The sequence below is a fragment of the Scyliorhinus torazame genome, chromosome 10 (assembly GCF_047496885.1).
Source record: "Scyliorhinus torazame isolate Kashiwa2021f chromosome 10, sScyTor2.1, whole genome shotgun sequence".
NCBI classification, from domain to species: Eukaryota; Metazoa; Chordata; class Chondrichthyes; order Carcharhiniformes; family Scyliorhinidae; genus Scyliorhinus; species Scyliorhinus torazame.
Genome location: NC_092716.1, coordinates 144,081,750 through 144,105,810, shown reverse-complemented (window position 1 = coordinate 144,105,810; position 24,061 = coordinate 144,081,750). Strand labels below are relative to the sequence as shown.

At 47.3% G+C, this 24,061-nt stretch overlaps 1 protein-coding gene across 1 annotated transcript in view; it reads left to right on the top strand.

Moving 5' to 3' along the window:
* The window catches only part of LOC140430265 (low choriolytic enzyme-like), a 246,281-nt gene that overhangs the window by 154,090 nt on the left and 68,130 nt on the right, over positions 1 to 24,061 (top strand). The window contains exon 6 of the mRNA XM_072517690.1: positions 10,895 to 11,050. Within this exon, the coding sequence (XP_072373791.1) occupies positions 10,895 to 11,050 (156 nt within the window). The remainder of the gene's footprint in view (positions 1 to 10,894; positions 11,051 to 24,061) is intronic.

Genomic DNA, 24,061 nt, shown 5'->3' with positions numbered 1-24,061 from the left:
TCCAGGGGCCTCGGGAAGGCTCCCGCGCCCATCAGCATGCCCAGCATCGTAGCCACGTACGCCCCGACATCCAACCTCTCCACGCCTTCAGGGAGACCCAGAATCCGCAGATTCCTCCTCCTCGACCTGTTTTCCAGGTCCTCGAACTTCTCCTGCCATTTTTTGTGCTGCGCCTCGTGCGCCTCCACTTTCACCGCCAGGCCCAGGATCTCATCCTCGTTATCAGAGGCTTTCTGCTGCACCTCCTTAATCGCCGTCCCCTGCGCCCTCTGGGTCTCCACCAGCCTCTCGATCGACGCCTTCGTAGGGGCCAACATCTCCGCCTTCAACTCCGCAAAGTAGCTTTTCAGAAACTCCTGCTGCTCCTGGGACCACTGAGCCCACGCTGCCTGGTCTCCAACCGCCGCCATCTTGCTTTTCCACACCCGCTCTCCTCTCTTTTCCAGTGCCGCCTTTTTGACCGCTCCGCTCCTGGTCCACTCCATACAGTGCTGGGGGAACCTCACTGCTGCCTTCCCACACCGGGAATTGTCGTCCAAGTGCCGCTGGGGCTCCTTCAAAGGGACCAAAAGTCGTTTCACGGCAGGAGATGCCGAACGTGCGACCTACCCAGGCATGGCCGCAACCGGAAGTCTCAGATCTCCCATTCTTCTAAACTCGAGAGAGTATAGGCCTAAACTGCTCGGTCTCTCTTCATAGGACAAACCTCATCGCTGAAATCAATCTAGTGAACCTCCTCTGAACTGCCTCCAATGCAACTACATCCCTTCTCTCCAAGTGTGATCTCACCAATACCTTGCACATTGCAACACTTCCCTACTTTTATGCTCTATTCCTTTAGCTATAAAAGACAAAATTCCATTTCCCTTCAATATTACCTGCAGTACCTGCATGCTCGTCTTCTGCGATCCATGCACGAGGCCATCCAGATCCCTCAACACTGAAGCACTCTGAGGTTTCTCTCCATTTAGATAATAAGTTGCCTTCCTATTTTTCTGGCCAAGTAGCTTAATCCTAACCCTAATGGTCTGCATGTGTCCCATACTGAGAAGGATGTTTGCTCAGGTGCCATTTCATGTGACAGAAACATCTGTCCTGGTGTTGTCTTAACATCATTCGGATCTTCTGGATGATGTAATCCTCAACTTCTTGTAAGGAACCTCTTTTAAACTATTGTCTGATCATTATATCGCTTTTAATTACTGTCTTGCTGGCTGCTGCAACATTGCAGATTTTGCTATTACAATACATACTTTAGAACCACCCCCCCCCCCTGCTATTTGAACTGGGCCAAGGGGATTCCCCCCCGTGCAATGTGGCAGGGTAACATAACGTCATTTTTATGGTTGTGGCTGGCAGCAATCGACCCTTCTGGAATTTTGGGTCTTGTTCGATTCAAATTGTGATTGGTGGAACCCTTCAGAAGCTTCTGGAAGGATTCTGGAAAAGAAGGCTGGTTCCATTTTGGCCTTCAGTTTCTCCTGAGTTTTGACAGCAGCATGCTCTCTATCAGCTAAGGCTGGCGTTTAACACTCCCCAGTCAGGCCTGTGAAGGTAACTTCTGATTGAAAGACTACAGGCAGTAGGCAGGTCTGTGAAAGTTTAATCTTCTCTTTCAAAGGGAAAAGCCCAGTCTGATATCTCTCCTGAGAATCCTAAAAGGTCCTGAAGACCCTTCTCTCTCACTCTATACCACAGCTGGAAACCAGAGCACCCGGAGGAAACCCACGCAAACAAAGGGGGAATGCGCAAACTCCACACTGCTGAAGGCGGTAGATGCTGGGAAATCCCTCTTCCAAGATCTACCCGGCTTACAATGCCTTGCGAGTTCTAACATGATCTCGCGAGAGATTGCGATCTGAATCCCGCCCATTGTGCCACCATTTTGGCAGCTAGTCATTTTCCAATATGCTCTCTCCTGATCTACCCGAGGCATTGGGATTGAACCCTTTTGCCTCTTGAGACCTCGGGCAAGCAACATTCAGCACTGGTCCCCACACATGGGGTCCAGATGGAATGGCACACGTGGGGGTTTCCCAGAGGATTGGATGCCCCCAGGTACTTGCCTGGTGATCAGGGTGCCAGCCTGACAAAACCAAGATGACCAGGTGGCACTGTCAACTAGTAGGGGCACTGCCAGGATGTCAGGCTGCCAATTTCCTATGCCGGGGATCGGCCCGGGGTGCCCTGCGCATGTACGGTGGGGTGTGGGCCCCCGAGGCCCCCTTTATAGGTGAGTTCGGGCTTTGGGGGAGTTCAGGGGTCGTGACGGGGCGTTGAGAGATCGGGACGGCATTTTTAACGATAAGTGGATCTCCTCAGTGCAGGAAACAGGACGAAATGTGGCCTCAGCGGGGAGTTCCTCGCTGAGGCTCCGAATTGAACCAGATTCCTGATAGATAGCATGATGTTTCTCGGCACTGCGAGCCCCAGGAAACACCCAGCTAAATGGGCTCGTCGCGAGACTGTTCCAGTTCAGTTAGAGCGCGCCCTCTATCTTTTCAAAAACTTCATAGGTGAATGTTACTTTTGATGATTTTATTTGCAATTTAAATATTCTTCTTTTATAAATGAACAATGTGCACATAGGACGGCACGGTAGCACAGTGGTTAGCGGGGACCCAGGTTTGATTCCCGGCTTAGGTCAATGTCTGCGTGTTCTGCACGTTCTCCCCGTATCTGCGTGGGTTTCCTCCGGGTGCTCCGGTTTCCTCCCACAAGTCCCGAAAGACGTACTTGTTAGGTGAATGGGACATTCTGAATTCTCCCTCTATGCACCCGAACAGGTGCCGGAGTGTGGCGACTAGGGGATTTTCAGTAACTTCATTGCAGTGTTAATGTAAGCCTACTTGTGACGCTAATGAAGATTATTATTGTTATTAAAGAATGAAGATCATAAAAGTTAATTAAGCAAACATTCTTCAAATTGAAGAGTCTATTCCCAAGTCTGTACTCTGTCTACATGTTCCCTCGAATTAAGCAGCATTCCTGAGAAGGGACCTGTTCCATACTTGGTATTTTTGCCTCTCCTAGGGTATTTTGGTATTGCAGTGCTGTGTGACTTCACTATTGGCAGAATCACTGAACAACTTCCCTTCCTGTCCATTTACATACATCATTGTGGAAAGACAGCATGACGCTGAGGTTATCAATATTATTATGATTGCATTAATGACTAAATATGCCATTGAATATGTAACTGCTTAGGTTGTACCAGTACTGATATGATTCCCGTGGACTTCATTCTTCTGTAAAAATAATTGAGAAATTGTTTGTCTGGAAATATATGGGAAGGCAGAGGCAGTATTGTCACTGGATTAGTAATTCAGGGCAAGGTCTGGGGACTGGGGTTCAAATTCCACCACGGCAGATGATTGAATTTGAATTCAATAAAAATCGGGAATTAAAATATCTAATGACCCTTGAAATTATTGTCGTAAAAACCCATCCGGTTCACCAATGTTCTTTAGAGAAGGAAATCTGTCTTCTGGCCTCCATGTGCCTCCAGACCCACAGCAATGTGATTGACTCTCAAATGCCCTCTGAAATGCCAGCCCAGTCAATGATGCCCACACCCTGTAAAGTGAATTTTTAAAAAATTGGCAATACCTCAATACTAGTCTGTAGCCACCTGGGTTGGCCAAGTCCCGATTTAAAATGGAGAACAGCAAAGGCTGAAAGGAAATTCGACCATCACAGGCAGAAACTAGCAGGTGCAAGTTACTGTGTATTAAACTCTGCAAAAGCCCAGACAGCGTCGATACAAGCAGCCATCTGCATAATAATGTAGCAGCCATCTACATACTAATAAGCGATCCCCGGGAACAATCGCAACATTTGGGATAAACAAAGCCAAGCCAGACTCCTCAGCGCCAGCAGGAGCCAACACAAAAGAGGTTAACGGACACCTCAAGACCGCCCATCGATCAGGGAACCGCTCCAGTATTGGAGAAATCGAACCAAGCGATTGGAACAAAGTCCAATCACTTAGAACCAGGTACAGGGTCCGCCCCGAAAGGCGGGAAGCCCCTGGGGACTATAAAGTTAAGCCCCCAAGTTCAAATCGTTCTTCTTGACCGGGTCACTCAGCAACGCGAACCAACCCTTGACAGTGACCGGTGCAGCTGCCACCGATATCCAGTAAGTCTTAAGTCAACGCTCGCTACGAGACAGGCGCTCCTAGCTACCAATCCGTACCAACTTCGAATCCCGCAGACTCAGAACCCGAACGAAAGGCCATTTGTTCCCCTGACATGGTGGGCCAGTCCGAAGTAAAGTATAGGCCTGTTAGTTGTAGAAGTAGCTTAGAAGTAGAATTTGTGTATGAGTAGCGATTACTGTGTATAATATATCTGCTTTGATTTGAATCTTACTAATTGGTGTATTGAGTTATTGATCATTACTTGAACTTGAACCTCGTGGCGGTATCATAAAGATACCTGGCGACTCGAGAGCAAAGGTTATAAAACAGAGCCAATTGAACCAACCAAAAGTTAGCAACAAGTCTAATTTTCTGACCTGAAGAATACTGCAATTTCAAATGAATTATATTAGTTCCTTACTCTGAAACAATTAAGTTCCTTTGGAATAGTTTAACTTGTTTTGTCATAACGTTATCATGAGTGGGATATTTGTTGATCACAGAGTCAACAACTCTGGAAGGGCAGATAATCAAAGGATACAAATTTCAGATTGTAAGGGCTAAAATCTAATTACAGTAACAAGTAAATGATACCAAGGAATTAACATTTGCTGTAGTGTCAATGATTATGGCTTATTTGAGGAAATGGCCATTTGAAGAATACCCATTTGGATTGGTTAGCTTAGAATTACTGGCCAGTTAGCTCAGAATTGAGTGCTGGTTAACTCAGATATGCAGGTTAGTTGGCTAACATGTATGGGCTGGTTACTTCCATTCATTATGATCATCGCTGATCATCGAACGCAGTAGCCTGATCCCACCTTCCCCCATATCCTTTGATCCCCTTTGCCCCGATAACTGTATCTAACTGCTTCTTGAATACATACAGGGTGAATTGTCTGCTGGCGAGATTCTCCGTTCTGCTGGCAGTGCGCCTGGGCAGCGTGGGGTGGCTTCAATGGGAAATCCCATTGGACAACGGCAGAACGGAGAATCCCGCTGCCAGCGATGACTCACCACTGAGAAATACTTGGTTGGGGAGGCAGAGAATTCACTTGACAATGTTTTGGCCTCAACTGCTTCTTGTGGTCGCGAATTCCACAAGCTCATCACTCTCTGGGTGAAGAAACTTCTCCTCATCTCAGTCCTAAAAGGTTTAGCCCGTATCCTTAGACTATGACCTCTGGTCTGGACACCTCCAACATCGGGAACATCTTTCCTGCATCTACCCTGTTCAGCCTTGTTACAATTTTATAGGTTTTTATGAGATCCTCCCTCATTCTTCTGATCCAGCGAAATAATCCTAATCGACTCGATCTCTCCTCATATGTCAGTCCTGCCATCCCAGAATTCAGTCTGGTAAACTTTCACTGCACTCCCTCTATAGCAAAAATATCCTTCCTCAAATAAGGAGACCAAAACTGCAATATTCCAGGTGCGACCTCACCAAGGCCTCGTACAATTGCAGCAATATATCCCTGCTCCTGCACTCGAATCCTCTCGCAATGAAGGCCAACACATCATTTTACCTTCTTTCCTGTCTGCTGTACCTGCATGTTTATCTTCAGGAACTGGTGTACAAGGACACCCAGGTCTCGTTCCTCAGCAGTGCTCTGACTGAGATGTGGCAGGTCCGGGAGGCTTCCAGCTTCCCGGATGGCTTCATCTGCAGAAAGTGCACCCAACTGGAGCTCCTCACAGACCGCATGGTTCGGTTGGAGCAGCAATTGGATGCACATAGGAGCATGCAGGTGGCGGAAAGCGTCATATATAGCAGTTATATAAATGTGGTCACACCCAAGATGCAGGCAGAGAAACGGGTGACGACCAGAAAGGGCAGGCAGTCAGTGCAGGAATCCCCTGTGGTTGTCCCCCTCTCAAACAGGTATACCCCTTTGGATACTGTCGGGGGGATAGCCTATCAGGGGAAAACAGCAGCAGCCAGAGCAGTGGCACCACGGCTGGCTCTGATGTTCAGAAGGGAGGGTCAAAGCGCAGAAGAGCAATAGTAATAGGGGACTCTATAGTCAGGGGCACACATAGGCGCTTCTGTGGACGTGAAAGAAACTCCAGGATGGTATGTTGCCTCCCTGGTGCCATGGTCCAGGATGTCTCCGAACGGGAAGAGGGCACCCTGAAGGGGGAGGGCAAACAGGCAGAGGTCATTGTACATATTGGTACTAACGACATAGGCAGGAAGGGGCATGAGGTCCTGCAGCAGGAGTTCAGGGAGCGAGGCAGAAAGTTAAAAGACAGGACCTCTAGGGTTGTAATCTCGAGATTACTCCCTGTGCCACGTGCCAGTGAGGCTAGAAATAGGAAGATATCAACTAAACACGTGGCTAAACAGCTGGTGTAGGAGGGAGGGTTTCCGTTACCTGGACCACTGGGAGCTCTTCCGGGGCAGGTGTGACCTATATAAGAAGGATGGGTTGCATCTAAACTGGAGAGGCATAAATATCCTGGCCGTGAGGTTTGCTAGTGTCACACGGGAGGGTTTAAACTAGTATGGCGGGGGTGGGCACGGGAGCAATAGGTCAGAAGGTGAGAGCATTGAGGGAGAACTAGGGAATAGGGACAGTGTGGCTCTGAGGCAGAGCAGACAGGGAGAAGTAGCTGAACACAGCAGGGCTGGTGGCCTGAAGTGCATATGTTTTAATGCAAGAAGTATTACGGGTAAGGCAGATGAACTTAGAGCTTGGATTAGTACTTGGAACTATGATGTTGTTGCCATTACAGAGACCTGGTTGAGGGAAGGGCAGGATTGGCATCTAAACGTTCCAGGATTTAGATGTTTCAGGCGGGATAGAGGAGGATCATAGAATTTACAGTGCAGAAGGAGGCCATTCGGCCCATCGAGTCTGCACCGGCTCTTGGAAAGAGCACCCTACCCAAGGGCAACACCTCCCCCCTATCCCCATAACCCAGTAACCCCACCCAACACTAAGGGCAATTTTGGACACTAAGGGCAATTTATCATGGCCAATCCACCTAACCTGCACATCTTTGGACTGTGGGAGGAAACCGGAGCACCCGGAGGAAACCCACGCGCACACGGGGAGGATGTGCAGACTCCGCACAGACAGTGACCGAAGCCGGAATCGAACCTGGGACCCTGGAGCTGTGAAGCAATTGTGCTATCCACAATGCTACCGTGCTGCGGGTGGCGGAGGTGCGCTACTGGTTAGGGAGGATATCACAGCTGTACTACGGGAGGACACCTCAGAGGGCAGTGAGGCTATATGGGTAGAGATCAGGAATAAGAAGGGTGCAGTCACAATGTTGGGGGTTTACTACAGGCCTCCCAACAGCCAGCGGGAGATAGAGGAGCAGATAGGTAGACAGATTTTGGAAAAGAGTAAAAACAACACGGTTATGGTGATGGGAGACTTCAACTTCCCTAATATTGACTGGGACTCACTTAGTGCCAGGGGCTTAGACAGGGCAGAGTTTGTAAGGAGCATCCAGGAAGGCTTCGTAAAACAATATGTAGACAGTCCAACTAGGGAAGGGGCGGTACTGGACCAGGTATTGGGGAATGAGCCCGGCCAGGTGGTAGAAGTTTCAGTAGGGGAGCATTTCAGGAACAGTGACCACAATTCAGTAAGTTTTAAAGTGCTGGTGGACAAGGATAAGAGTGGTCCTAGGGTGAATGTGCTAAATTGGGGGAAGGCTAATTATAACAATATTAGGCGGGAACTGAAGAACCTAGATTGGGGGCGGATGTTTGAGGGCAAATCAACATCTGACGTGGGAGGCTTTCAAGTGTCAGTTGAAAGGAATTCAGGACCGGCATGTTCCTGTGAGGAAGAAGGATAAATACGGCAATTTTCGGGAACCTTGGATAACGAGAGATATTGTAGGCCTCGTCAAAAAGAAAAAGGAGGCATTTGTCAGGGCTAAAAGGCTGGGAACAGACGAAGCCTGCGTGGAATATAAAGAAAGTAGGAAGGGACTTAAGCAAGGAGTCAGGAGGGTTAGAAGGGGTCACGAAAAGTCATTGGCAAATAGGGTTAAGGAAAATCCCAAGGCCTTTTACGCGTACATAAAAAGCAAGAGGGTAGCCAGGGAAAGGGTTGGCCCACTGAAGGATAGGCAAGGGAATCTATGTGTGGAGCCAGAGGAAATGGGCAAGGTACGAAAGGAATACTTTGCATCAGTAGTCACCAAAGAGAAGGAATTGGTGGATGTTGAGTCTGGAGAAGGACGTGTAGATAGCCTGGTTCACATTGAGATCCAAAAAGACGAGGTGTTGGGCGTCTTAAAAAATATTAAAGTAGGTAAGTCCCCAGGGCCTGATGGGATCTACCCCAGAATACTGAAGGAGGCTGGAGAGGAAATTGCTGAGGCCTTGACAGAAATCTTTGGATCCTCACTGTCTTCAGGTGATGTCCCGGAGGACTGGAGAATAGCCAATGTTGTTCCTTTGTTTAAGAAGGGTAGCAAGGATAATCCAGGGAACTACGGTGAGCCTTACTTCAGTGGTAGGGAAATTACTGGAGAGAATTCTTCGAGACAGGATCTACTCCCATTTGGAAGCAAATGGATGTATTAGTGAGAGGCAGCATGGTTTTGTGAAGGGGAGGTCATGTCTCACTAACTTGAGAGTTTTTCGAGGAGGTCACAAAGATGATTGATGCAGGTAGGGCAATGGATGTTGTCTATATGGACTTCAGTAAGGCCTTTGACAAGATCCCTCATGGTAGACTAGTACAAAAGTCACACGGGATCAGGGGTGAGCTGGCAAGGTGGATACAGAACTGGCTAGGTCATAGAAGGCAGAGAGTAGCAATGGAAGGATGCTTTTCTAATTGGAGTGCTGTGACCAGTGGTGTTCCGCAGGGATCAGTGCTGGGACCTTTGCTGTTTGTAGTATATATAAATGATTTGGAGGAAAATGTAACTGGTCTGATTAGTAAGTTTGCAGACGACACAAAGGTTAGTGGAATTGCGGATAGCGATGAGGACTGTCAGAGGATACAGCAGGATTTAGATTGTTTGGAGACTTGGGCGGAGAGATGGCAGATGGAGTTTAATCCGGTCAAATGTGAGGTAATGCATTTTGGAAGGTCTAATGCAGGTAGGGAATATACAGTGAATGGTAGAACCCTCAAGAGTATTGAAAGTCAGAGAGATCTAGGTGTACAGGTCCACAGGTCACTGAAAGGGCAACATAGGTGGAGAAGGTAGTCAAGAAGGCATACGGCATGCTTGCCTTCATTGGCCGGGGCTTTGAGTATAAGAATTGGCAAGTCATGTTGCAGCTGTATAGAACCTTAGTTAGGCCACTCTTGGAGTATAGTGTTCAATTCTGGTCGCCACAATACCAGAAGGATGTGGAGGCTTTAGAGAGGGTGCAGAAGAGATTTACCAGAATGTTGCCTGGTATGGAGGGCATTAGCTATGAGGAGCGGTTGAATAAACTCGGTTTGTTCTCACTGGGACGACGGAGGTTGAGGGGCTACCTGATAGAGGTCTACAAAATTATGAGGGGCATAGACAGAGTGGATAGTCAGAGGCTTTTCCCCAGGGTAGAAGGGTCAATTACTAGGGGGCATAGGTTCAAGGTGAGAGGGGCAAGGTTTAGAGTAGATGTACGAGGCAAATTTTTTACACAGAGGGTAGTGGGTGCCTGGAACCCGCTACCGGAGTAGGTGGTGGAAGCAGGGACGATAGTGACATTTAAGGGGCATCTTGACAAATACATGAATAGGATGGGAATAGAGGGATACAGACCCAGGAAGTGTAAAAGATTGTAGTTTAGTCGGGCAGCATGGTTGGCACGGGCTTGGAGGACCGAAGGGCCTGTTCCTGTGCTGTACAATTCTTTGTTCTTTGTTGCACATTCCCCTCTCTCAATTTATAGACATTCAGATAAAAATCTGCCTTCCTGTTTTAGCTACCTCACATTTACCCACATTATACTGCATTGCACCTGCCATGCATTTGATCACTCAGTCAGCTTGTCCAAATCATACTGAAACATTTCTGCATCCTTCTCACAGCACACCCTCCCACCCAGCTTTGTGTCATCTGCAAATTTGGAGATATTCCATTTAGTTTTCTCATCTAAATTATTAATATATACTGTGAATATTTGGGGTCCTAGCACCAATCCCTGTGGTACCCCCTTGGGCCTGCATTTAGGAAAGACCCATTTATTCCTACTCTTTGTTTTCTGTCTGTCAACCAGTTTTCTATCCATCTCAATATACTAAAAAACCCATATGTTTTAATATCATACAGGCTAGTTAGCTCAGATGGCTAGAATATCATGCTAGTGTCTTACCATTGCCATTGTTACAGTAACTTCATTGCAGTGTTAATGTAAGCCTATTTGTGACAAAAATAAAGATTATTATTCATCCCCATACTGGCTAACTTTGCTTGCTGCAGCTGTTTGGGGTTATATGGAGTTAGGTCACAGACCAGTCATGCCCTCATTGAATATCAGAACAGGGTCAGGGGGCTAAATGATTCACTCTTGTTCCGGACTGTGTTCCTAAATTCTTAGCAGTATGAAATAAAAGCCCTTTAGGGTAAGGAGCCCAACTGTGCCCACTCTGTGAAGTCAATATTTAGGATAACAGCATCCATTAAAGTTTATAAATTATAAATGAATTAATATGTACTTTTATTATTGATTCCTAATCAGTACACATTCAATTTATTCTATCCAGTACAATTTTAAATATTTTCCACAGTTGTAGAATTTTGTATTTTACTTAATGTATTTAAATTTCACTTTTACAGAAAACACTAGTGCATGGGAGCACATTGTAGGTGGAGATGTTAAAGTTGACATGTACAGAAGTGCCAAGAAATGTCCAAAAGGACATGCAAGTTGTTTATGGCCTCGTGCGAGTAATGGAATTGTTTACATACCTTTTGTTTATCAATCAAATTTTGGTAAGTTAATTGGGTTAATTTCCCTTTTAAAGCTATTTACCTCAATGGTTTACAAATTAAACTGAAACAGAAAAATAGGAATATACAGTTTTTACAATTTGTTCGCTAAAGACAATCAAATTTTCACACCAAAATAGTCCTGAAAGCGTTTTCTCAATATTACAGGAGAGTAGATGGATGGCCAAGTTATACATGACATAGACTTTATTGCTAAATTAGAAATGCATTGTACAACACAACTGGGAGCTCTGCAGGACTAATCTACCCCATTTAAGTGAGCAGTTTTTCTATACAGCCAATCAGAATTATAATGGAAATTGCCTTTATAAACTCATCACTTTATATTCGTACAGTCTGACTACCATGTGGCTTTTACCTCAAATCGTCACTCAATTCCAATACATCCAATCCATTGGGCAGCACGGTAGCACAGTGGTTAGTACAATTGCTTCACAGCTCCAGGGTTCCAGGTTCGATTCCTGGCTTGGGTCACTGTCTGTGCAGAGTCTGCACGTTCTCCCCGTGTGGGTTTCCTCCGGATGCTCTGGTTTCCTCCCACAGTCCAAAGATGTGCAGGTTAGGTGGATTGGCGATGACAAATTGCCCTTAGTGTCCAAAAACATTAGGTGGTGTTGCTGGTTCGGGGATAGGGTGGAGGTATGGGCTTAAGTGGAGTTCTCTTTCCTCCGGGCCGGTGCAGACTCGATGGGCCAAATGGCCTTCTTCTGCAGTGTAAATCTATGATTCTATCACTGAGCCGGTTGAGGAAGCTCATTACAATTTTCTAATCACTAATCTCAATTCCCTAATCTCAATTCCTTTTCCATAGGACCCTGATACCCTGATGGAGCCACCTGCTCAGTGAAACCTAGCAAGAAAAACCTGGCAGTCTTGGAACGTCAGAAACTTGAACAAACTTTAGAGAGTTGTGAACACCGCCCAGTCCATCACACAAACCCGCCTCCCATCCATTGACTCCATCTACACCTCCCGCTGCCTGGGGAAAACGGGCAGCATAATCAAAGACCCCTCCCACCCGGCTTACTCACTCTTCCAACTTCTTCCATCGGGCAGGAGATACAAAAGTCTGAGAACATGCACAAACAGATTCAAAAACAGCTTCTTTCCTCTTGTTACCAGACTCCTAAACAACCCTCTTATGGACTGATCTGACTAATACTACACTCCTGTATGCTTCACCCGATGTCTGTGTCTTTACATTGTGTACCTTGTGTTGCCCTATTACGTTGTTTTTTTCATGGACTAAATGATCTGTTTGAGCTGCACGCAGTAAAATTCTTTTCACTGTACTTCAGTACACGTGACAATAAACAAATCCAAATCCACTTAGAAGACTCCTCGTATCTAGAATGTATGAGATAGACAAAGCACATGCTTAGAACTGTTTTCCCAAACAACTTTCTATCCTTAAACCAGAAGCTATAGGTTGAGGGGTGCCACTTTGCATCAAGTATGGCTGACTGGGGTGTCTCCCACTCTTACTGCCTGCTGTAAGTGTGTTGAAAAGGCTTGCAGGTCAACAGTCAATCTATTTGACTATATTATAGATGCACCTTCTGAGGCCATCAAGTCCTGAAGGGGGTTGCAACCCTGAGCTTCTGTTTCAGAGGTAGGGAGATTACCCACTGTGCCAGAAGACCTCCCTAGGGTGAAGCAGGGCATGGGACACTAATGAAACCTTAAGCAGGTCATGGGACACTTGTGAGACTGGGGGATTGATATTCCCAAAGGATGGGGAATACACACTCCACACTGAGGGGCAGGGCGCCCCCTTCTACATCCTGTTTAAAACTGGAGGGCCATGTTCTGTTGCATTCAACCTTTTTAACTCAATCTGTTCAGCTCGATGTGGACTCTTTTCCGGACCTTATAACACTCCCAGTCCACTAAGGCAAGACAAAAACTTTCCTTAGTGAGCTGGAAGGAGCAAGATTTCTTCTCCATAGAACTGAAGAAAAGACCTGCTTTCCTTTTCCTGTCCTCGAAATGGCCAGGACTTCCCCATCCATCACTATTTACCCTGGTGCTGGTTAATGACCACAATTCTGACCTGCTTGCTTTTCCTTGTTTTGGTTGAAAAGTCAATAACATTGCCTAATGCCTCCCATGGAGAGCCTAGGGCAGGAAGACTTCCTGCCCAGAGGTTAAAATCCTCCCCAGAAAATCCACTAATGAGTTACACTTCGCATTTCATCTCACTTCTTTCAAAGACACACCTCTCAGAGTGCTGCCAAATTCTAGCTTCCCCCTTCACAATGATGCCAAATGTAAGGAACTTTCTGTGCTGCTGAATCTGCAATCCTATCAAATTCCAGATACCCATTACTGCACAGATGAGAACTGTTACCACATGCAGATATGCATTAAAATTAAGTTAGGAGGAACAGTAATTTGTGTAAATATGAAAGAAAGTTAGAAAGGGACATACGCTGATTTTGAGTGGACAAACTGTGGCAAATGAATTCAGTATGGGAGAAGGAAGTATGAGATCATCTGCTTCATATCTCATAAAAATAAATTGGAATATTTTCTAAATGGTGAACGACAAGAATCTACTGAGTAGTAATAAATTTAGGTGCCTGGGTACATTGTAACTAAAAGCTGCTGTTGACTGAGTTGGTGCAAGAAGCTAGTGAGAGTGAGATTCTTGAACACGGGAACATGTTGACATGATGGCCAGTTAAATCAGGAAGAATTTTCTTCATCCAAAGGGTGATGAGAAAAAATATAGCATATGGAATTTGATGTCATTAACTTTTGAGGTGGTATAATGTGATTTACAAAAAAATAAAGTAATAACTGTACTTTGAAACCTAAGGAAAAGGAATAAGTGATTCACATTCACAAAAATGGAATATTCCCCAAGCATATGAAAACCCTGCTGCCTGCTCCCTAGATGGTTTTAGGGAGCAACCAATTCTGATTGCAGGAGGCTAGTATGATGAAAGATATTTTTTATATTGTTTTGGGGCTTACGTTGGTATTCTGTGTAGGTATAGAAAGCTGTGTGTGTGGCAGGCGGGGTGGGGAGGGGGGGCGCGCGTAATGATGGCGATGAAATGAAAGGTTAAAAGTGTTTGGTTGATGCATTTGAGAGGGTATGGTGAGTTTTAGCTCAGGAGATAATGCATATTTATTTAACGTATCAAAATGACACATCATCCAGTTGGAAAACAGAAACAAGAGTTGTATATTTTAAACTCTACCAATTCATGCCAATATTGATTTTGCTGCTCCACAGAATTATTTGACAGATCGAACTACCAGTTCTTGGTTTACTTCTCTACTACCGATCCAACCACTTCCTGTAAGAACAAGGCCAATTCTTCCTGTAGTTGGTAAATATTACAGAGTTGCATAACTGAAGATACTGGCCGGAATTCTCCAGCAGTTGGGATTCTCTTTACCCGCTGGCAGCACACCCGCCTGCGGAAATTGGGAAATGTCACTGACAAATGGCGGAAAGCGAGAATCCCATCACCAGCGGACGATGCAACGCTGAAAAACATGTGTCTGGGGTCCGGAGAATACTGTGCACAATGTCCTCAGGCAAGAATGTCATTCAAAGTCAATGTCCTCAGGCAAGAAACCCGAGCAAAATTGGAGTCGCTGGGAATCGGGGGAAACTCTCCACTGATTGGAGTCATACCTGGCACAAAGGAAGCCTGTGTCTGCGTGGGTTTTCTCCGGGTGCTTCTGTTTCCTCCCACAGTTCAAAGATTTGCTGTTTAGGTGGATTGGCCATGCTAAATTGCTCTTGGTGTCCAAGAAAGATTAGGTTGGGTTACTGGGTTACGGTGATAGGATGGAGGTGTGGCCTTGGGTAGCGTGCTCTTTCCAAACTTCAGATTCCAATACTTGGGGAAACAAATAGCCCACGGCTGGGCACAGATCCACAAGTGGAACCAGTCAAGCCGGATGGAAGAGGTAAAGAGGGACATGCAAAGGTGGAACGCTCTCCAACTTTCCATGGCGAGGAGAGTACAGACGATCAAAATGAACATACTGCCAAGGTTCCTCTTCCTGGTCAGGTCCCTACCAATCTTCATTCTTCGGGCCTTTTTCGCCAAACTCGACAAATCAATCGTGTGTGTGTGTGTGTGAGGGGGAGAGGGAGAGGGCGGGGGGGGAGAAGAACCCTCGGATCTGCAACTCTGTCCCACAAAGAAGGACAGACAAAGTGGGGCTCGCTCCCGAACCTCCAGTTCTACCACTGGGCAGCCACCGCAGAGAGCGTATGGGACTGAGGAAAGACCCGGGAACAGACTGGGTAAAAATGGAGGAGGACTCCTGCACAGCGACATCCCTCCGAGCACAGGCCACGAACCAGCTCCCATCCACCCCAGCCAAGAACTCGAAAAACCCAGTAGTAGTGGCCACGCTCAGAACGTGGAACCAACTCAGACAACACTACAGACTAGTGGCAATGTCCGCATGGTCCCCATCTGCAGAAACCATAAATTTGCCCCAATAACATTGGATGCCTCCTTCAAAAACTGAAGAAAGGACGAGGGGACACTGACATTAGGGGGCCTATACGTAGATGACAGGATAGCGACTTTGGGGGAACTGACAGAGGGTGAACAGCCAGAGGTCGTAGTACACAAGTACTAATGACATAGGAAGGAAGAGTGATGAGGTCCTGCAGAAGGAGTTCAGGGAGTTAGGCTGTAAGCTACAAAGCAGGATCTCTAGGGTTGTAATCTCAGGATTACACCTTGTGCCACGTGCCAGTGAGGCTAGAAATAGGAGGATAGTGCAGCTAAACACGTGGCAAAACTGGTGGTGTAGATGGGAGGGTTTCCGATTTTTGGACCATTGGGATATCTTCCGGGGCAGGTGGGACCTGTACAAGAAGGACAGGTTGCATCTAAACTGTAACGGCACCGATATCCTGGCTGGGAGGTTTGCTAGATTCACTCGGGAGGATTTAAACTAGTATGGCAGGGGGTGGGAACCAGAATGTGAGCTTAGAAGGTGTAGTAACTGAAGGGGAAATGGAGAACCAAAACAAAAGTACAACATCACCATCAGGCAGAGCAAAAAAGATGACGTGTGAAAAGGGAGGTGATCAATGCAGGATTGAGGGTGTTGTACCTAAATGCGCGCAGTATACGGAACAAGGTAAATGAGCTTGTTCCGCACACTGAAATTGGCCGGTATGATGTTGTGGGCATCACAGAGACGTGGCTGCAAGGGTATCAGGGCTTGGATCTAAATATCCAAGGATAAGTGTCCTATCGAAAGGATAGGCAGATGGGCAAAGGGGACGGGGTTGCATTGTTAGTAAGGAATGAAGATAAATCGATGGCAAGGAACGATATAGGATCAGAAGACATGGAATCTCTGTGGGTAGAGTTGAGGATTCTCAAAGGTAAAAAGACCCTGATGGGAGTTATGTGCAGGCCCCCCAGCAGTAGTCAAGATGTGGGGCAGAAAATAAATCAGGAGATAGAAAAGGCATGTAAAAAAGGCAATATTACAGTAATCATGGGGGACTTCAATATGCAGGTGGACTGAGAAAATCAGGCTGGTAGTGGATCCCAAGAAAAGGAATTTGTGGAATGTCTAAGAGATGGGTTTTTGGAGCAGCTTGTGACAGAGTGTACTAGGGGACAGGCAATTCTGGATTTGGTGATGTGTAATGAGGCAGACTTGATTAGGGAACTTAAGGTGAAGGAACCCTTCGGGACCAGTGACCACAATATGATAGAATTTACCCTGCAGTTTGAGAGGGAGAAGCTGCAATCAGATGGAACGGTATTACAATTAAATAAGGGTAACTACAAAGACATGAGGGAGGAGCTGGCCAGAGTTGATTGGAAAAGGAACCTAGCAGGGAAGACAGTGGAACAGCAATGGCAGGAGTTTTTTTGGGTTATTCGGGATGCACAACAGAAATTCAGCCCAAGGAGGAGGAAACATGCTAAGGGCAGGACAAGGCATCCATGGCTGAGAAGGGAAATCAAGGCCAGCATAAAAGCTAAAGAAAAAGCATCCAAAGTGGCAAGGATTAGTGGGAAGCCAGAGGATTGGGAAACCTTTAAAAGCGAGCAGAGGACAACTAAAAAAGCAATAAGGGGGGAGAAGATGCAGTATGATTGCAATCTAGCCAGTAATATAAAGGAAGATAGAAAGAGTTTTTTTCAATATATAAAAGGTAAGAGAGAGGCAAAAATAGACATTGGACCACTGGAAAATGTGGCTGGAGAAGTAATAATAGGAAACAAAGAAATGGAAGACAAACTGAATAGTTACTTCGCATCAGTCTTCATGGTGGAAGACACCTGTGGGATGCCAGAGCTCCAGGAGAACCAGGGGGCAGAGGTGAGTGCAGTGACCATCACTAAGGAGAAGGCTCTGGGGAAACTGAAAGGTTTGAAGGTGGATAAATCACCTGGACCGGATGGACTACACCCCAGGGACCTAAAAGAGATAGCTGAGGAAATTGTGGAGGCATTGGTGATGATCTTTCAGGAATCACTGGAGGCAGGAAAGGTCCCAGAGGACTGGAAAGTGGCTGATGTAACACCCCTGTTTAAGAAGGGAGGGAGGCAGAAGACAGGAAATTATATAGCCTGACTTCGGTCATTGGTAAGATTTTAGAGTCCATGATTAAAGATGAGATCGCGAGTACTTGGTAGTACATGATAAAGTAGGACTGAGTCAGCACTGCTTCATCAAAGAGAGGTCATGTCTGACAAATCTGTTAGAGTTCTTTGAGGAGGTAACAAGGAAGTTAGACAAAGGAGAACCAGGGGACGTGATTTATTCAGAAGGCCTTTGACAAGGTGCCGCATCGGAGACTGTAAAATAAGTTAAGAGCCCATGGCGTTAAGGGTACGATTCTGGCATGGATAGAGGATTGGCTGACTGGCTGAAGACAGAGTGGGGATAAAGGGGTCTTTTTCAGGATGGCAGCAGGTGACTAGTGGTGTGCCTCAGAGGTCGGTTTTGGGGCCACAACTTTTCACAATATACATTAATGACCTGGAGGAAGGAACTGAAGGCATTGTTGCTACATTTGCAGATGATACAAAGATCTGTAGAGGGGCAGGTAGTATTGAGGAAGCAGGTGGGCTGCAGAAGGACTTGGACAGACTAGGAGAGTGGGCAAAGAAGTGGCAGATGGAATACAATGTGGAAAAGTGTGAGGTTATGCACTTTGGAAGGAGGAATGGAGGCATAGACAATTTTCTAAATGGGAAGATGCTTAGGAAATCAGAAGCACAAAGGGACTTGGGAATCCTTTTTCACGATTCTCTTCAACTTAACGTGCAGGTTCAGTCGGCAGTTAGGAAGGCAAATGCAATGTTAGCATTCATGGCGAGATGGCTAGAATACAAGACTAGGGATGTACTTCTGAGGCTATATAAGGCTCTGGTGAGACCCCATTTGGTGTATTGTGAGCAGTTCTGGGCCTCGTATCTAAGGAAAGCTGTGCTGGACTTGGAAAGGGTCCAGAGGAGGTTCACAAGAATGATCCCTAGAATGAAGAGTTTGTCGTATGAGGAAAGGTTGAGGACTCTGGGTCTGTACTCTTTGGAGTTTAGAAGGATGAGGGGGGATCTTATTGAAACTTACAGAATACTGCGTGGCCTGGATAGAGTGGATGTGGAAAGGATGTTTCCACTTGTAGGAACAATTAGAAGCAGAGGACACAATCTCAGACTAAAGGAACGATCCTTTAAAACAGAGATGAGGAGGAATGTCTTCAGCCAGAGGGAGGTGAATCTGTGGAACTCTTTGCCGCAGAAGGCTGTGGAGGCCAAATCACTGAGTGTCTATAAGACAGAGATAGATAGGTTCTTTATGAATAAGGAGATCAGGGATTATGGGGAGAAGGCAGGAGAATGGGGATGAGAAAAATATCAGCCATGATTGAAGGCGGAGCAGACTCGATGGGCCTAGTTGCCTAATTCTGCTCCTATGTCTTATGGTCTTAAACTACAGCTCCCAAAAGGGAATGAGTTCCAACAGAGGTAGCAGAAGAGTATTCTGGGAGAAGTCAACTCAATCACCTTGACTGTACTGTGGGTAGCCGAAAAACAAAACCCAGCTTTCTTTGCACTGGAGTGCTGACTGGGTTGCATTAGAATGTTAAAGTGAGAGTTTGGTGACTGAGGGAGTTAGGTGAGGAGGGAGCAAGGTACTCCTTTCATTTCATTTAATTTCCTACATTTCCTCAAAGAGTGTGATGGGAGCCGGGAATTTACAGAGAGTGCAGCTGACTGGGAGCAGAGTCGGACGGCGGAGTTCCAGTTGGTTCACAGGGCAGCTACATTCTGTATGGTGAGAGTCGTTTGTTTTTGTTTTTTTTTAATTGTAATTTTTATTTTTGTGTTTGTTTTGTTTTTTGGGGGCAGCAAGCTATCTTTGTATCATTTAGCAGAATCACCAATTTTAGAGGGTTCACTTGAGAGAGTGGCAGCAGTATATATTTTTAAGGGCCTAACGGGTGTTTAATTTTTTATTTTTTTCCCGTTGAAATCTCTTTGGGAATTCACATCAGACGGGCTGGAGGCTAAGGCAGTTGCATGCTCCCTCTGTAGGATGTGGGTGGTGAGGGACACCACCGGTGTCCCTGCTGACTACATCTGCGGAAAGTGCACCCAACTCCAGCTCCTCAGAGACTGTGTTAGGGAACTGGAGCAGGAGCTGGATGAACTTCGGATCATCCGGGAGGCAGACTGGGTGATAGAGAGGAGTTACAGGGAGGTAGCCACACCCAAGGTACAGGACAAGAGCAGCTGGGTTACAGTCAGGGAAAGGAAAAGGAACAGGCAGACAGGGCAGGGATCCCCTGTGGCCGTTCCCCATCAAAACAAGTATACCGTTTTGGATGCTATTGGGGGGATGACCTACCGGGGGAAGGCCCTAGCGGTCAGGTCTCTGGCACGGAGCCTGGCTCTGTGGCTCAAAAGGGAACGGGGGAGACTGGAAATGTAATAATGATAGGAGGCTCAATGGTTAGGGGAATGGATAGGAGATTCTGTGGTTGCAAACGAGACTCCCGGAAGGTATGTTGCTTCCCGGGTGCCAGGGCCAGGGATGTCTCTGATCGCGTCTACAGGATTCTTAAGGTGGAGGGGGAGCACATAGGCACCAACGACATAGCTAAGAAAAGGGACGAGGATCTAAAAAGTGATTTTAGGGAGTTAGGTTGGAAGCTAAAGAGCAGGACGAGCAGAGTAGTGAACTCAGGATTGCTACCGGTGCCACGTGCAAGTGAGGCAATGAACAGAGAGCGAGTGCAGCTGAACACGTGGCTACAGGGCTGGTGCAGGAGGGAAGGCTTCAGATATGTGGATCATTGGGATATCTTCTGGGGAAGGTGGGACCTGTACATGAAGGACGGATTGCACCTAAACTGGAGGGGCACCAATATCCTGGGTGGAAGGTTTGCTAGAGCTCTTGGGGAGGGTTTAAACTAGTTTGGCAGGGGGAGAAGAACCAGAGCTATGGATCAGAATATAGGGTAGCCGGTGAACAGGCAGAAATAGTATGCAGCGAGTCTGTGAGGAAGGATAGACAGTTGATAGGGCAAAGTAGCACTCAGTGGAATGGGTTCAAGTGTGTCTGTTGCAATGCAAGGAGTGTCAGGAATAAGGGAGATGAACTTAGAGCATGGATCAGTACTTGGAACTACGATGTTGTGGCTATTATGGTGACATGGATTTCACAGGGGCAGGAATGGTTGTTAGATGTTCCAGGGTTCAGGGGCGTCATTCTCCGACCCCCCGCCGGGTTGGAGAATCGCCGGGGGCTGCCGTGAATCCCGCCCCCGCCGGTTGCCGAAGTCTCCGGCACCGGATATTCGGCGGGGGCGGGAATCGGGCCGCGCCGGTTGGAGGGCACCCCCGCTCGATTCTCCGGCCCTAATGGGCCGAAGTCCCGCCGATAAATTGCCTGTCCCGCCGGCGTGGATTAAACCACCTTTTGAACGGCGGGACAAGGCGGCGTGGGCGGGCTCCGGGGTCCTGGGGGGGCGCGGGGCGATCTGGCCACGGGGGGTTCCCCCACGGTGGCCTGGCCCGTGATCGGGGCCCACCGATCCGCGGGCGGGCCTGTGCTGTGGGGGCACTCTTTCCCTTCCGCCTCCGCCACAGTCTCCACCATGGCGGAGGCGGAAGAGACTCCCTCCATTGCGCATGCGCGGGAAACTGTCAGCGGCCGCTGACGCTTCCGTGCATGCGCCGCCCGGGGATGTCATTTCCGCGCCAGCTGGCGGGGCAACAAAGGCCGTTTCCGCCAGCTGGCGGGGCGGAAATTCCTCCGGCGCGGGCCTAGCCCATTAAGGTTGGGGCTCGGCCCCCAAAGATGCGGAGCATTCCGCACCTTTGGGGCGGCGCGATGCCCGTCTGATTGGCGCCATTTTGGGCGCCAGTCGGCGGACATCGCGCCGTTTCGGGAGAATTTCGCTCCACATGTTTAAAGAAGAATAGGGAGGGAGGTAAAAGAGGAGTACGAATGGCACTGTTAATTGGTGAGAGCATCACAGCTGCAGAAAAGGAAGTGGTCGAGGAGGGTTTGTCTACTGAGTCAGTTTGGGTGGAAGTCAGAAACACGAAAGGAGCAGTCACTTTATTGGGAGTTTTCTATAGACCCCCCAATAGCAGCAGAGAGATGGAGGAACAGATTGGGCGGTTGATCTTGGAAAGGTGCAGAAGTCATAGTTGTCATGGGTGACTTCAACTTCCCTAATATTGACTGAAACCTCCTCAGTGCAAATGGTTTCGATGGAGCAGATTTTGCCAGGTGTGTACTGGAAGGATTCCTGACTCAGTAGACAGGCCGACTAGGGAGGCGGCCATATTGGATTTGGTGCTTAGCAACGAACCAGGCCAGGTGTCCGATGTCTCGGTGGGAGAGCATTTTGGTGACAGTGACCACAACCCCTTGACCTTTACCATCGTCATGGAGAGGGATATGAACAGACAGTATGGGAAGGTATTTAATTGGGGGAGGGGAAATTATACTGCTATTAGACAGGAGCTGAGGAGCATAAAGTGAGAACAGTTCTTGGGGAAATGCACAACAGTAATGTGGGGGTTCTTTAAGTCGCACTTGCTGCGAGTGCTGGATAGTTTTGGCCCACTGAGACGAGGAAGGAATGGTAAGGTGAAGGAGCCTTGGATTACAAGAGAAGTGGAGCTTCTAGTCAAGAGGAAGAAGGAAGCTTACGTAAGGTTGAGGAAGCAAGGATCTGACTCGGCTCTAGAGGGTTGCAAGGTAGCCAGGAAGGAACTCAAAAATGGACTTAGGAGAGCTAGAAGGGGGCATGAAAAAGCCCTGGCGGGAAGGATTAGGGAAAACCCCAAGGCGTTTTACACTTACGTGAGAAATAAGAGGATGATCAGAGTGAGAGTAGGGCCGATCAGGGATAGTGGAGGGAACTTGTGCCTAGAGTCTGAGGAGATGGGGAGGCCCTAAATGAATACTTTACTTCAGTATTCACTAGAGAGAGGGACCTTGTTGCTCATGAGAACAGTGTGAACCAGGTTAATAGACTCAAATTGGTTGATATTAAGGAGGAGGATGTGCTGGAAATTTTGAAAAGCATCAGGATAGATAAGTCCCCTGGGCCTGACGGGATATACCCAAGGTTACTAAGGGAAGTGAGGGAGGAGATTGCTGCGCCGTTGGCGATGATCTTTATGTCTTCACTCTCCACTGGAGCAGTACCGGATGATTGGAGGGAGGTGAATATTGTTCCCCTGTTCAAGAAAGGGAATAGTGAAATCCCTGGGAATTACAGACCCATCAGTCTTACGTCTGTGGTGAGCAAAATATTGGAATGGATTCTGAGAGATAGGATTTATGATTATTTAGAAAAACATAGTTTGATTAAAGATAGTTAGTATGACTTTGTGAGGGGCAGGTCATGCCTCCCAAGCCTCATTGAATTCTTTGAGGGTTTGACGAGACACATTGATGAAGGTCGGGCAATGGATGTGGTGTATATGGATTTCAGTAAGGCATTTGATAAGGTTCCCCATCGTAGGCTCATTCAGAAAGTTAGGGGGCATGAAATACAGGGAAATTTGGCTATCTGGGTACAGAATTGGCTGGCCAAAAGAAGACAGCGCGTGGTAGTGGATGGAAAGTATTCCGCCTGGAGGTCGGTGACCAGTGGTGACCCACAAGGATCTGTTCTGGGACCTCTGCTCTTTGTGGTTTTTATAAATGACTTGGATAAGGAAGTGGCAGGGTGGGTTAGTAAGTTTGCCGATGACACGAAGGTTGGGGGAGTTGTAGATAGTGTTGAGGGTTGTTGCAGGTTACAGCAGGACATTGACAGGATGCAGAGCTGGGCTGAGAAGTGGCAGATGGAGTTCAACCTTGATAAATGTGAAGTGACTCATTTTGGAAGGTCGAATTTGAATGCTGAATATAGGGTTAAAGGCAGGATTCTTGGAAGTGTGGAGGAACAGAGGGATCTTGGGGTCCACGTACATAGATCCCCCAAAGTTGCCACCCAGGTTGATAGGGTTGTTAAGTAGGTGTATGGTGTGTTGGCTTTCATTAACAGGGGGATTGAGTTTAAGAGCCGCGAGGCTTTGCTGCAGCTTTATAAAACCCTGGTTAGACTACACTTGGAATATTGTGTCCAGTTCTGGTCGCCTCATTATAGGAAGGATGTGGATGCTTTGGAGAGGGTACAGAGGAGATTTACAAGGCTGCTGCCTGGACTGGAGAGCATGTCTTATGAAGAAAGGTTGAGGGAGCGAGGGCTTTTCTCACTGGACCGAAGAAGGAAGAGAGGTGACTTGATAGGAGTGTACAAGGTGATGAGAGGCATGGTAGAATGGATAGCCAGAGATTTTTCCCAAGGGCGGAAATGGCTGTCACGAGGGGACATAATTTTACGGTGATTGGAGGAAGGTACAGGGGAGATGTCAGAGGTAGGTTCTTTACACAGAGTGGTGGGTGCGTGGAATGCACTGCCAGTGGAGGTGGTAGAGTCAGTCATTAGGGACATTTCAACAA